General features: G+C 42.6%; 1 protein-coding gene across 1 annotated transcript; it reads right to left on the bottom strand.

The window, feature by feature from the left end:
- Positions 1 to 1,800: 1,800 nt before the first annotated feature.
- LOC311025491 (homeobox protein MSH-D-like) lies at positions 1,801 to 3,191 on the bottom strand. The gene is made up of 2 exons (XM_084028409.1): positions 2,735 to 3,191; positions 1,801 to 2,315 (listed from the first exon to the last, which is right to left on the bottom strand). Exons 1-2 carry the CDS (start codon positions 3,117 to 3,119, stop codon positions 1,855 to 1,857), a joined length of 846 nt encoding a protein of 281 aa, XP_083884535.1. The 5' UTR covers positions 3,120 to 3,191; the 3' UTR covers positions 1,801 to 1,854.
- Between the last annotated feature and the right edge of the window lie 11,579 nt (positions 3,192 to 14,770).

The raw sequence follows: 14,770 nt of genomic DNA, 5'->3' as shown, positions 1-14,770 counted from the left end.
ACTTCATTAGGCTGATTGCTCGCCTGCGTTAGCTGCTCGCTCTGCCTGTTCCCTCTGCCTTGTTCTGATTAAAGGGGAACCTCATAAATACGCTGCTGCCTATAAACGGTTTCCTCGTTACATCAAAGTCACACGGAAGTTGCAATCTGCTCTTATAATTGCAACAAAGAACGGGCGCCTTTTAGCAGCCCCACAGGCCACCAAGCTCACCCTGCGGCTCCGTGGGGGGGGGGAGAAAAAAGTTGAATTTGGCTAATTCAAACCTTAGTCAACAGTTGTCATGAACATTAAATTTAACGAGACAGGAAGAACATGATGCTGATGAGGCTGAGAGCTGTAACAAATGAGCGAACTTCTCCCTGCGAGCCAAGTTGTTAGTGTGAAGGAGGGCTAACGCCGAACACATGAAGGTTCATCAAGAAAGTGAAGGAGTTTTTTTTATCGGTGAATGAATGTTTTGCTGCTAGTTGCTGGTGAGGTTTAGGAACACGACGACTCGACAAAAAAGGTGATATTACAGACAACAGTTTCAGTTTGCTAATCTCTAATTGCCAGAGCTAAAAATGCTGTTTGCGAGTTCTCACGCTGCTGTTGTGGCACTTGAATAACTCGGTAGTGGTTATAAATACAGAGTTAATGATTGCCAGAGAGACAATGCAGAGTTTTTCCTGTACAAACAAAATCTCATCTCAAAAAGAAAAAAAAAAAAAGAAAGAAAAGTTTTTACCAGTGTAGTACATGACAGCTCAGTAAAAACGGGAACTATCTGTGAAGTTGGATAATTTATGGGTTTAGCTTTATGCTTCGTCAAACATTGAGCCTTGAACTGACCACCGTCTGAAACGGATGGATGGGAAACGCAGACACGGGATTAAACCACACACACACTTAAACAACAACTTTTCTCTTGAGACCTTAAGTGAACGTAGCTGCACATGTTTACATATTGCTAATTTTATTTAAAATTTGTTTACAGATAAAATTAAATGTCATTTATTTAAAAGAAACAGTCTGTAAGGCTTTAATCGTTTCGTTCATGGAAAAAATATATATAAACTGCATAGCACAATGTATGGCCCTTTCAAAGGGACATTCAGCAAGAACAATATAAATACACTTTTGGTCGTAACTCTTGTACCATATTCTCACATAAATAAGACAACATGAGGCATTCATACATTTCCAGCATAATAATATATTTCAAAGACAATAAATATGTCTGTGCTCTATAAATGTGTAGAAATGAGCGAGCGGTGAAAATGGTTTTGTTGCTACGAGAGATGAAGAAAGGTGAGTGTGAAGAAGTCTTGCCGTCTTCGAGAGAGCACAAACCTGAAATTGCTTTTGGAGTTGAAACGGAGAGACGGCAAGGCGGACATGTTCAGCAGAATGGAAGTTAAAAAAGGATGCTTTAGTGATATGTTTTATTTGGCCTGAGCTGCTGGAACACTCATCCATACAAAGTGTCTCGATATTAAGGCCCTTTTTTTCAACACACAAGGCACTGCATCGAATGAGGAGAGAGGCTTAACTTTGTATTTTCTGTGCCCTGGGCAAGTCCTCGCCCAGCTCAATTATTGCAAAACGTAAACAAGTGAAGAGAATAAACAGCTGGACGGTACTGCCCCTCCTCATTCAGACAAGTCATGTAAACAAGCAGTCCAAAGGGGGAAGAAGACTTTTATCTCATTTCACGGGAAGTGCTCTGAAAGTCGATTCAAACACTCCTTGTGCAGTAGATACATTATAAACATTGATTTGTAAAATGTCAGCCACGCTCCTGTGTCCATTTTTTGGGGGGGGGGGGGGATCCTTGAGAGCACATTTCACCAAAGTCAGCGATATTTCCGTTTTTTAGGATAAGTGGTACATGCTGTAGCCCAGAGGGGCAGCGTACAGTCCTAAAGGTGAAATGGGCAGTAAGGGTCTGTGGTGGTGGTGTTGATAGGCAGAGTACGTCTGTCCGTACAGTGACATGGCGCCCAGCGACAGCGGTAACGTAAAGCCAGGGTGTAAACCACCAGCGGCGGCAGCGGCAGCCACCGCCGCCGTCTTGGCGTCCGCGGCCATCTTGAGTTTCTCCAGCTCGGCCTCCTGTAGTCTCTTGGCTTTGGCCCGGCGATTCTGGAACCAGATCTTAACCTGGGTCTCTGTCAGGGTCAGGGAGGAGGAGAACTCGGCCCGCTCGGCGATGGACAAGTACTGCTTCTGCCTGAACTTCCTCTCCAGGGCCAGGAGCTGAGACGTGGTGAAGGGCGTGCGGGGCTTCCGGTTGGTCTTGTGTTTCCTCAGAGGACAACCAGGACCTCCGTGACCTGGGAGGAGAAAGATTTAAAAATGAGGATGACATTTATTCAATTGACTCTCACATAATTCTATTAGTTCATTGTGGATTTTGTTTATCTCCTGATCATTTGCGGAATAAAATTAGCTTAAGTTAACTTCAAGTTAAAAGCTGGGCATCAGGGCACACTTTTATTTTGAAGGCTACATTTTTATTAGCAGCCCACACATATATTAAATATTTAAGTCATTTATAGGAACTGGTTCACTTATTTTTTTTAAATCAAGGCTACTTTTCTTTAAATGACACTGTCAACAGGAGACAGGAGTTGCAGCTTGTAGAGAATCACATCCGTAAAACGCTGAGAAATGATGGCCATCTTTATCCAAACTGCCCAAGATTTTCTAGACTGCAATATATCAAAACAACACATACAAACAAGGAACTTACGAGGCTGTGCGGAGAACGCGCTGCCGGTGACCCAGGGTGCGCAGTCCTCTGACTCCGACGCCTCGGATTTTACCGGCGATGACGGCACAGCCGTTGAGCTCTTTCGGCTTCCCCCGGGAGGACTACACGTCTCCTGATACAGATAAAAGGACTTCAAACCCGGGGGAGACACCACCGGTTTCGTGTGGATAAACTCCCCGCCCCGAACGTCCGTTTTCCGGCCGGACATGAGCGCCTCCACGCTGAACGGATGATGCCGACGGACCAACGGGGACGTCTTCTCCTCCGCTGCACCCTCCGTCGGGTCCGCGCGGCTACTGTCCTCCTCGGACGAACTACACCGCAAGTCGTTGCAGGTCTCCTGAGAAGCCATCTTTTCTTCCATGTCTCTATCCGGGGGGAGAAAAAAAAGAAGAAGAAGAAGAGCCAGAGTCAAAAAGAGCGGCCAGGTGGGGGACCCGCTCCGGCGAGCGCTGGTGTTATGGAGCTGTCAAGTTATATGTGGGAGTATGTAGGCGCCTCACGTGACAGCGCTCAATTTTAAACCAATCGGTGCAGCCCAAAAATGTTTACGACTACGCAGATGCTGCCTTCACAGACAGTCGGAAACTGGCGGTGCTTGTTTTGTTTGGAGAATTGAAGTGCATCATACCATGCAACATACAGGCAATTAGTATCATAATTATGACAATAATAACTATTATTATTTTTGTTGTTATTTTATTATTGGTAGAATTAAGAAGTGCCCAAACCACTTCAATGACACTTTTTTCATTTTTAAAAGATGAAGTGGGGTACTTGCGGGCAGCATCTCACTACCATGCATGTAAAAAAAAAAGTTAAATAATAATTTATTTCAAACTAGAGAATTGAGAGAGAAAATAATATATAAGAAGGGGTTTTACACTTTTCTCAGATGTCCTATAATATTGTAAATGCTTCCAAACTGGTGTCAAAATAAAGCTCTGCAGCTCTCTAGTTTAATTTCACTCGGTGAGAACTTGACGACCGACTTCTCTTTCATGTTTCCTTTTTAGTTTACTGTAGATAAGCTACAAAAAAAAAAACAATAGCTGTGCCGCTGTATTATCACAAGTTAAGCTTCAGTAATGGATTAGCTCTTGCTCTAACCTCACGAGACTGCATGTGTAAACACGGGCACCATGTGGATATTTATGGAGAATTATACCCAGGATGAAACACTGATCCCCTTTCTTCTTTATCTGCCTCTTTGATTTGTTTGCTGTTCCCTTTATTGGGACTTTCCATTGTAACTCACAAGACTGTTGTGTGCTTAGGGTGTCACACTCAAATTACAGAGTAAATTACTTCGCTAAATTATAGATTTAGTATTTAAAGTCCTTTGCTCTGTCCAGCTGCTGTCTGGACGCAGACGAGACATCCCCGTGTAGCTGACGCATTCATCTTCTTGTCCTATGATTCAATCCCATTCCCTACGCACATTAGACAAGAAGTTGCTCATTGTGATCCCCATGAAGTAACTCATTGTGATTTTTCCATGAACAATTTCATGTTATGTCAGATGAAAGTGCCTGACTCCTCACGGAGAACTTAACACTTGTTCCGGCAGTTTATCTGAAGAAACAGTTCTTTGATGACAGTTGAAATAATTGAAGCTGAAAGGATGTTTCACTTAGCTTAAGACTTTTTTTTTTTCTCGTCGTCATGCTTATTTGAGTGATTTCTTATCTGTCGCCTAATTGCCCATTAACACCCATTCCATTGCTAATTGGAACCGTTCTGCTGCTCAATGATTCTTAATTGGTATTTAATATCACAAGGCCTGATCCACGTAATTAAAATGTTCTCATGGTTAAGTGGTAGATGCAACGCAGAGCATGTTTGTGTACGTCCTTCATACAGCATTAGGCTGCAGCGCAGAACTTTATAGACTCTTTTCCGATTGTTTTCCTTAAACTCACTGCTTTTCAAATCACCTCTTCTTTGAAAACACACTGCATTTTCCAACATCCCCTCGCTGGATTTATATACAGAAAACATGTTCTCTGTATTTACGTGTAGCCGGCTGAGTAGCTTGTTTGACTGTGGAGCAGAGCTCGGTTCCCAGGAGGCTGCTGCTGCTGCTGCTGCTGCTGCCTTATTAAAGTGGGGTTATTTCACAGACAATCAGAGGTTTGTGAAGGCGCCAGTGAGCGGCCAGATGAAAGGACTGACTCCTCGGGGGAGAAACTGTTGCCTTTTTTTTTTCTTCTTTTTTTTTGCTGCTCTGTTCAGGATCCCCACCTCTATCCCCCCCCACCTCTCTCACCCGCAAGCCCTGCAGGCACCTTGTCAGTCATTATCCACAGAACTCGTTCTTGGCTGAGTGTCAGTGGCGTGTTTCCTCCTCGCCTCCCTCCCTGCCGTCTCCTTTCCTGCACCATTTTATGCTTGCTGTGTTTAGTTTAGTCATTTATCTTTATCTATTGCATTTTATTATTTCCTTAATTCCTTCCTTCCTTTCGTCTCTACCGCCACGTGACTTCATCTCTTCCCTCATATATTCTTTATTCCTGTCTTCCCTTGTGTTTATCTTTCACCCCTTCCTCCTCTTTCTTTCTCTCTCTTTCTCTCCCTCCCTCCCTCCCTTCCACCTAGAGTTAGGTCTAATAAGGGAGGATGTTTAAAAAAATCCTTCCCAGCATGTCTGCTAATTCATCTTTCAACCCTGTTGCAAGAAAAATAAAAACCTGCCAATCTGAGAGATATTCTAAACACAGAAACTGCCGCCACTCCTTTTAATTATTTCATCTGGAAACCTATGTGGCACCAATACGAGCTACAGCCTGTACTGACAACTCATCTATAAACAATGTCAAGCCCAACTCAGTTCATATTAAGTCTGAAGTCTGGTGTTATCTTTGATATACCGAGTGTGTGTGAATGCGTGGGTGCTGATATTAATAAAACGTTGTGTATACATCGCATGCATGTTAAATAAATGTTATGCAAATAATGCGACCGCAGCTTTGTGTGAGTATTTTGCAAGAGAAGAAGAAGGGAAGGAAGGAAGGAAGGAATGAGGAGGGGTAGAAATGAGAGGGGTGCTCTCCTGGGTGTAGCAAAATTACCCACACTTCCCACTTCCTTTTTTCCATAATATCATTTAAGCCTGATAATAGCTAAAGCAATTTGTCTGAGCATGTTTGTGTGTGTACTGTGTGGATGCCAGTACAAAATGTGCATTTGTGTGTGTGACAGCAGCTTGAGAAGTCTCTGGTTGTGTGGGTCGGGCACACCTCAGAGCATTGTAATTATAGCAGAAGCTTTGAAGTGGTGGAATGTTCGGTTGGGATAATCAGCAGCCTGTGCTGCACTCACACACTATTTACATTCCCATTAAAACACTTATTCATGCCATCATACCAGCAAATTTGACCACCGTACTAATTCTCACTGGGTACACAGTTGGGGAAGTAACATGTTCAAATGTTAAATGTGCAGTACATGTATGAACATTGATGTGATCCTATAAAGTTGGTTGTTATGAGTTGGTACTTCCTCTCAAAGCTCTGCTTTTCATAACTCTCTGTTCTTTGTTCCACAGTTGAGCAGCAAGACGTATTAAATTCTCACGCATGGAAAACCAAAACAACTCATTTTAAATGTGAAAACATGAGCTTGGACGGGGGCTAGGTGATGTGGCTCATACATAATAACCGCTCGTAGACTGTATGGCATTGTAGAGAGCTTTAATTTAGAAATTCCAGCGATGTTGACGTGGAATTGGTCTGTGGAAACATTTTCTCAATGATTCTCTGAGGAGGTGTACTCCAAGCCGATTTCAGCGGACTTATTGAATGAAAGGTTGCTTTTGTTTTGAAGGGAGTGAGAGATGTGATGTATGGTATATACAGTGTGCAGTAGTGTGAAGATACACACTCAGTGAGACAAGTCACTTGTGAAACCAGAAGGACACGTTGTGAATAACTAACTGACACATCTGCACATGGATGCTCAATGTAATTAATCACATCGCCTTCATTCTCATCTAAATGACCTGCGTAGGCCACTGTCACCCCCCACCCTTCCCTTCCCTCTCTCTCTCTGTCTCTCTCTCTCTCTCTTTCCCCCTCTCCCCCCCTCAGAACCTCAGCCTGTAATGCACCTAAATGACTACCTTGAATGCTACATTGGCGCCAGGGCCAATTAGCTGTTAACACTAGAGACAGATCTATTCAGAAGCCAGAGAATGCGGTCTCCTGTAACGTGAAAGATTGATGCTCACTTTGCTAATGACAAGAGAAGGAGGCAATCTGTTGCTTGACTCAGCCCTGGGCTATGTTACAGGATAGTCAGCTGATGACTGAGCCTGCAGGGGAGGGCTCCTGAAGATTGGCTGTGGAACTTAAGTCACTATCGGGGTTAAACAGGGTATGTCAATACACATGCACATTCATATGAACAAGTATTTTCACTAGTGTTGAGCCATTTGATGATATATGAGAGACGTTTGTCAGCCATGTGAACATTGCTACGTTATGAATTGTGCCTTTAATATCTTTGGTTGCATCAGGATGTTGTTGACAAAGTAGAAAATTAACTGTTTTTATGTAACAAGCTTTTTGCAACAATGTTAAGAAGTCCCTTGATTAATACCTTGATTTCTCAACTGATTATTTTATCTGTGAATATCTGGGATGTGTACAAATACATGAAGTGTGCTCTATGTTAGAGTCTACACTGTGAACTTGTTCATTGGTTTTATGAACACGGATACACATAATCACTCTGACCACAGAGACGAGCTTATTACAGGCTACCCCTGTCTCCTAAAAAATGATGTTCACTTTGAATGACATTTCAAGGGATTTTTTTTCCCAGATTATGGTTGCAGTTGGAAAAAGTTTGAAAAATCAACCCCCCCCCAAAAAATGCAACAAAAGTAGTTTGTTCACACGGGACACAAACTCCTGGGTTCTCCTCGTGAACGTCATGTGCTTCTTTACGATCCATCCACCACCCCGACATCCTCATTACGTGGACTCACACGGGCTCATATGAAACTTATTTGTGATCCGTTAAAACCGTCATTCGCGACAATTCCCTCGGAACGTAATTCCCAATATATTTTCGTTTTATAGGAACATCATTTTAGGAGACAGGGCTGTACAGGCAGCATGAAATTAAATTATAGACATTGTTACATGACCTGCAATGATTAATTACACGTTGCATAGGTAAAATATCACATGGCATCAAACCCTTCTAGAACAAATTTCACACGAGATTTCACACACTAAACCGTCAACATGGTACAAGCGGCTGCTGGGGAGCATGCTACTACATGCATGTGAACATGCGAAGCATAATGAAGATGCATGCAGCTGAATGTGCTGACGCGTAACGCACTCGCACATACATGTAGAGAACTTAGCTCCCAAAAGGAAAGTATCTCCCTGTGCCGATGTACCACAATATGTAACAAAGTGTTCTTTTGAAGATAATGATCACTTGGGTAATTGCCAACGGCAATTATAATCTTGCAACTGCTCTTTAATGAAGTTTTGCACACTACCGTGTATTTACCTTACCCATAATGTAGGCTCATAGCTTCACCTCACCGTAACCCATCATTATCAGGCCTTCCTGTCAATTCATGACTAAAATATTACACCTTGAAGGGTTTTGGAAAAATTGGGCCGGGTGCATTCAAACTGGTGACCTTTTAACCTTCCTTGTACCCCATAAAATCGTGCAAATGGGTGTGCATTCCTTCCTGAGCAGGTTAGCTCTTATATTATGAGCTCCCGAGCCATTACTGCCGACAGTGGTGAATGGATAACTCTTGTAGAGCAACGTGTTGTAAACATACAGTGTAAATCAGGCCCCGTCCAGACGAAGCAAAACAAACTTTTTTTCTTTGCCTTGGCGTCGTTTCAAGAAAATCCGCGTCCAGACGAATCCACTGAAAACGACTCAGCGCGCTGTAGTACATATTCCAGGCCCTTATGCGGCGCTGTTTCTGCTACAAAAATGTAGAAGAAGAGACGGAGCGTGACCGGATGTTTGCCGTTGCTGTGGCAACACGTGAGAGCTACGACTAAATATCCACCCGATCAATAAACACCCATAAGATGACAATTTGGCCCGTATAAATAAAACCAACAATAAGCATCAACAGCCGTCACCCTAAGGACCTTGACGAGGCGTCCTCACACGTTGGGATGGATTAATTAGACAAATAAATGCCTACATTCATGGGAAGTTAGCTAGCGGTTGTTTGTTAGCATCATAATAAAGTAGCTTTTTTCCCGGAATATGGCCCCCTCTCTCGGCTCCGTTTTTTTTTTCATAAAGCGGCCCTGATACGCCGACGTACAGACGAGCAGAATATCTGCTACGAGCACGGAGGCCGCCGTTGTTGTTGTTGTTGTTAGGAGACGTCGCGGGGGAAGAAGTCAGGCTCGAGGGTCGAGGAGCGGGGCGATGACGTCAGCGTATTCGTTTTTGCCGTCCACACGAAAACGAACACGAAACGGAGGGGGGACGTTTTTTTCTTTTCCACCCTGAGAGCTGGTTTCAGAAAAATGCGTTTTCAGGCCGCGAAAACGGCGGATTCATACGGACGGCAGGGCGAAACGCACAAGACTTCTGCGTTTACGCACTGAAAACGTTTTCGTGTGGACAGGCCCTTAGAAGGGCTCACTTTAATTGCTCGTCACAGGAACCTATCCTGACTGAAAAAAAGGTGTAAATCTTGCAGGAGTAGTTAGCTGACGTTGCATTGGGCCTTCTGAAAGTTAACCATGGAGAGCCGTCCGGATCAAAGCATCAACAGACTTCTATGACTCATTGTGCATCACAGGCCACATGACTTCAGTTTCCGTGTCAACCGCTCAGCCTCCGCAGAGAGCGGCCGAGACTAGCCAGGGGCCAACTGTTCCTCGCACAACCATGTAGATTCCTTTCGACACACTATATCTTAATCGGTTTTGACAGGTAGGATTCATGACAAGGTCGCCGTGTAAATCACAACGAGCCTTGTTATTATGGAGAGGCACTGCAATGGTATAATTGTTTTTAAGTGGGGCTGAGGGGCAAGTGTGCATGCATTTCTGTGTGTGTGTGTTGCATGTGATCGTGTGAAGATGCAGTGTTCTGGGAAGTCTTCCAGCGATTGGGGAAATCCACCTTCCACACAAACAACCGAAACCACAAAAACAAATCTCTTTAAGAGAAATTTTTGTCTCATTACAGCAAATAACATTTGATGGCAGAGAAAGCCACAACTTTCCCAGCTATTATGGCCACGTTACACGCACGCTTCGGGTTATAAAACAAGGAAATCAAACAATGGAGATTGTTTTTTTTTTTTGTGTTTCTTTAGATAGCATAGTGTATCACCATCCTGACTTATCTAAAAGTTTGGTCGCTAATGCGATTATTTAAAATGTCATTTTAAAAAGAAAAATGCTCGGTCACATCCCTCATTACGGACGTTTAAAACCGCTCCGTCATATCACATGAGTTTCCTCTCTTTAATACATGGCGCCATGCTTTTTTACAGCAAGTAAAAGTCCACCCGTCTCCGCCGAGATTCGAGTTTCACTCTGTTTGTGTGTGTTTTGTGTTACCTCGTGGTAAAATCAGTACGTGCAGCTCTGCCATCAGTGTCTAGTGAGAGCTTCTTTTATAGAGTCATAAAGAACAAAGCACTTAACTGAATAAACAAATCTGCCATTCTCCCAATACAAGGAAAGGGGAACATCAAAGCTGGGTGTAATCGCTTTTTAAAGGTCAGCCGCTTGCTGGCTGACGCGTTGGTTAGCCGGAGAGCGTTTTTTACTGCGGAGGAAGTTTCGTCAGCTGGCTGAGTAGACGATTGAATAACCTCTCAATGATCAGCTGATTATTTGGATCTTTGGGAGGCACTGACTGACTCCTAATTATCATTAATGGAATCCTTCCTGTCAGTCACAGCCAGTGTGTGTGTGTGTGTGTGTGTGTGCGTGTGCATGTGCGTGTTTGTGCTGCAGCAGACTCGAGACTCACCGCTGTTTAACGAGCCAAAGACGCCAGTCACAGTGGGACCAGGGCAGAGCTGGGATATGAGAGTCCACGCTGATCTCTGCTCTGACCCCGCGGAGTGAGAACCGCCACTCGGGTTCCTTTGCGCTGACCCTCTCTTCGCCGTTCGGGGTCAAAGGTTACCAACCTCCGCATGTGTCCTTTGAAATGGAGCAACAGGGGCTTGCTGCCGGACTGATTGGCAGGATGGCAATTACCCAAATGCGTGTCCAATATATCTGCCTCACCTTACAGCTGCGGGAAGGAGAGGAAGCCGGAGCAAACGTGTAAATAATATATTAGATGTGAGATTATGTACATATATATGATATACTGGAATTACGCAAATATGATTATTAAGTGGCTGAAGGTTATCTGCTTTAACGCATGCCTTTTGATATTCTTCTACTGCTGCACTATACATCCCATTCACATTATTTATTCCGTTTACATCTATGGGGATGAGTCTTACTGTGCACACAAAGTCTCAATATGTATATATGCTGGATATGTAGATAAGCAACTGCATGCTAACAAGTTCACCAAACTTAAAAGGGGAGTGCTGTATTTACAGCCTGTTTCCACTGCCCCCAAGTGGCTAAAAACCCACAACAAACCCACTAAGATAATAATTTCATAATAAGAATTTGCCATTCTCCCTCTCTCTTGCTAAGTGCCCCCTCCAAGCCCTTTTAAGTCGGGCTGCCTGCTGATCTGTAGATAATTGTTGACTGTAGTTCTGGCCAGGAAGTGGAGTGATCAACTCCAGATGATGAGACAAGAGCGAGAAGGGAGCAAAGACAGACAAATGGAGACAAAGAGCTGTAGTGATTCTGAAGGACAAACGTACCGATCGGTGAATTGTGGTCACAAAATCTAACATCGCCTCCCAGATGTTCGTGGCAAAAATCAACATTCGAGTATGACTCGTATTAATCGCTCTTTAACAAAAGGTGTTTGGGTTGCACTTTGTTGTTTTCTTCACCTAATAGGAAGGCAATTACTCAAGATGCAATCGTACTTGAGCAGCACTGTTTGCTTGTTATTTCCCCTGTGGCTGTGTACGAGCACAATGCCTCCGTCTGCCAGCTTGACCCAGCGTTTGGAGAAGTGAGTGACATTGTTTGCCTTTGGAGTAATGGCTGTCATTATGGTGAATTACTACCTTACCTAAACACCCAAACATTCTCTAAAACCACCCCACAGCGCTCCGTCTCTATCTCGCTCTCTGGTGCTGGTGCCTTGTTACAATCAATTAAGCTGATTACAAGCACTATCTTCACCACTTCAAAGCAGGGCTATTACAGCGGGTCAGACTAACTGTCTCTTTACTGCAGTGCCCTGTTGTTTGTCTCGGAGCGAGACGCTTTAAGTATGTTGCGCTTTAACATTTTAGGTGCTGAAATCTGAAGAAAAAGAAGAAAAAAAAAGCGAACAATACTGGAAACGGGATTTTTCATCCCGCTCATTAAAGGATAAATGACGAGCAACGAGCTGAAGACAATCGGTGTCGTCTGTCCTCTTTCATGTTAAAGGTTGACTCCTCATCAGGCCAGACAACAGGTCAAATAATAAATGGACACAGGGAGAGAGAGAGCAGCGAGACACCAAGTCTAGACAGCATATTTAGGGACCCTCCCTTAATGCTTTGTTCTGCACCATGTCTATAGGTAATTACCTCAGCAAACTGCTGGGAGCCACGTCAAATCAGAGGCAAGTGCGAGGTGAACTAGATGAAAAAGTAAATTCAGTTAAAGAATAACTAATGTGTGAGCTGTCGTACCTGGATGACTTTCCAGTTGTACAGGTTAAACTATTCGAAGTACTTCAGGGTCTTTAAAGTCTTTTAAAGGAGCCGCTACTGGTTCCATACCATCTACCAGTCATCAGTTAGAGAAAAGATGACAAATACATTAGAGGCAACTTCTGACTGACAGGAGAGGAAGAATACGATCGGGGAAAACTCCAGATGCATTTTGGGTAATATTCAACGAGCCAACTGTTACATACAGTCGTTCTGCATTAAAATATTACACAAGAAATCTATAAACGTGTCATCATCAAAACATCCTTACAGTGCTCAAGGTAGACATGCTCATTATGCAAAATGATATTATATTGTTCAATTATAAGTATGCATGTATGTGTTAACCACTTAAATCTTGTAGGTGGTGGAGCTCATTTTAATTTCTTTGTCTATTATCCATCTATTATCATGTCTAAATTGATTATATCTTGTATTATTAATCATTAATAAATGATTAATTTTATTGTATTATCATCATTAATAAATGAATGTATTATTGAAGTTGTCCAGTAAATGTAGTGCAGTAGAATGTAGTCATGTATTTAGTTACATCCCACCACACATGTAACATGTTTTACAACTCTATAAATGTTAAATGTGATCATAGTTGTGAAGCTATATAATCAACAATTAATCTTGAATAATTACTTGTTAACAATAATAATTAAGTGGTACACTACATTGAATGTAAATGGATTTGAATTTTCTAGTATTTTCGACCACTCAAATCAACTAAAAATCAAACTATTGCCAGTGGATGGTATCAATAGTAACAATAATGAGTACTAATAATAAATACGACTTCAATTAATCTATTTACAGTACATAGGTATAGTACACACGTGTTAATGCAGGTTTGGCGTGTAAAGTTTGTAGTGTCCACTTTATTTGCTGCTTTATTGTGGCAACAAGTACATGTTTCTGGCACAATGTCGTCCGTAATCCCACCTAAAGCTCTGTTTGCTCACTGAGCACAACACCATACATACATCAGTATTTTAATATATGAAAGCAATCTGTAACGTCAGCAGTGTTTGACAGATTAATTTTAAAGTGCTGCGTTGGAGTTTCATAATTAATCAAGTTGTTCACTTGGCTCAAATGCACGCTAATAATAAAACTATTATCTGTACTTGTACACGTACACATACCTTCCCTCAATTAACCCTCAAAACAATTATAACTGACTGACTTAATGACAGTGTGGTTTACAAGAGCTCCACCTTCCCCACATTACAAACTTTATTGCATTGTGAATTGTCCCGAAATGATTGGAGAACATCATAATAATGTAGCTCGTCAGTGAAAGGCATTTATATCCGTGCCTCACAACTCAATCTCAAACATTTTTATTAATATATACTAATATATACTGATAAAATGCACTTTGTTGAAACCATAAAATTGCATTATTTCAGCGGATTGTGGCTAAAAGTAAAGGCGGTTCAAAAGTCAATTTTTTGTTTTCTAAAAGTGAACGGTTTCTTTTCATAATTGTCTCAAATTGCTGGATTTTCCAGCTTCTTTGGTGTGAAAATCTGGTTGGCCGATTACATCCGTCACGGCGGCGTGTTCAAAGCCTTCACAGTCTGAAGAGAGATCTGGAAATAAACTTTTAAAGAGTCGCTGCACACCACACAAATGTGTTTTTAAGCCGTTAACTCAATAACATGTCTGCTCTTTGATGATGAGTCCATGCTGGTTTTAATGTTGACATTTCTTACCCAATTTCTAGAAATCTGCATTTCATGGGGGGGGGGGGGGGATGGCTCGAGACGCCATGAACTGTTTATCAAATCAGACCGAGTCTGCGAGGACGATTCTGTGGGTCGACCGAATCTGCATCAAGAAATGAAAACACGTTAGCGCCCTTTAATCAGACCCTCCTCTTCACAGAGTCTAGTTAGTTAGCGAAGAGACGGCAGGGCGTAATTCTTGCCTCATTGTGGTCCGATAAACAGTAAATCCATCAAATTCAGCACCCTGTGCCGTGTAGATATTTCCCAAGCCGCTGTACCTGACATGTTTGTCGATGCGGAGCTGAGGCGTTTATTGTACAGAAGTAGGCGTGGTTTAATCTCTCTGCCCCTTGCCCATTTATTGATTTTTTAAAATTTTTAATGATGTGATTTGTGGAAATATGTTCGGGGGTGAAGTTGCACTTTAATGAAATGTTTGGCGCCAGTTGAAACATTATC

Source organism: Eutrigla gurnardus, assembly GCF_963514095.1.
Source record: "Eutrigla gurnardus genome assembly, chromosome: 15".
NCBI classification, from domain to species: Eukaryota; Metazoa; Chordata; class Actinopteri; order Perciformes; family Triglidae; genus Eutrigla; species Eutrigla gurnardus.
This window is presented reverse-complemented; position numbering and strand designations above follow the sequence as displayed.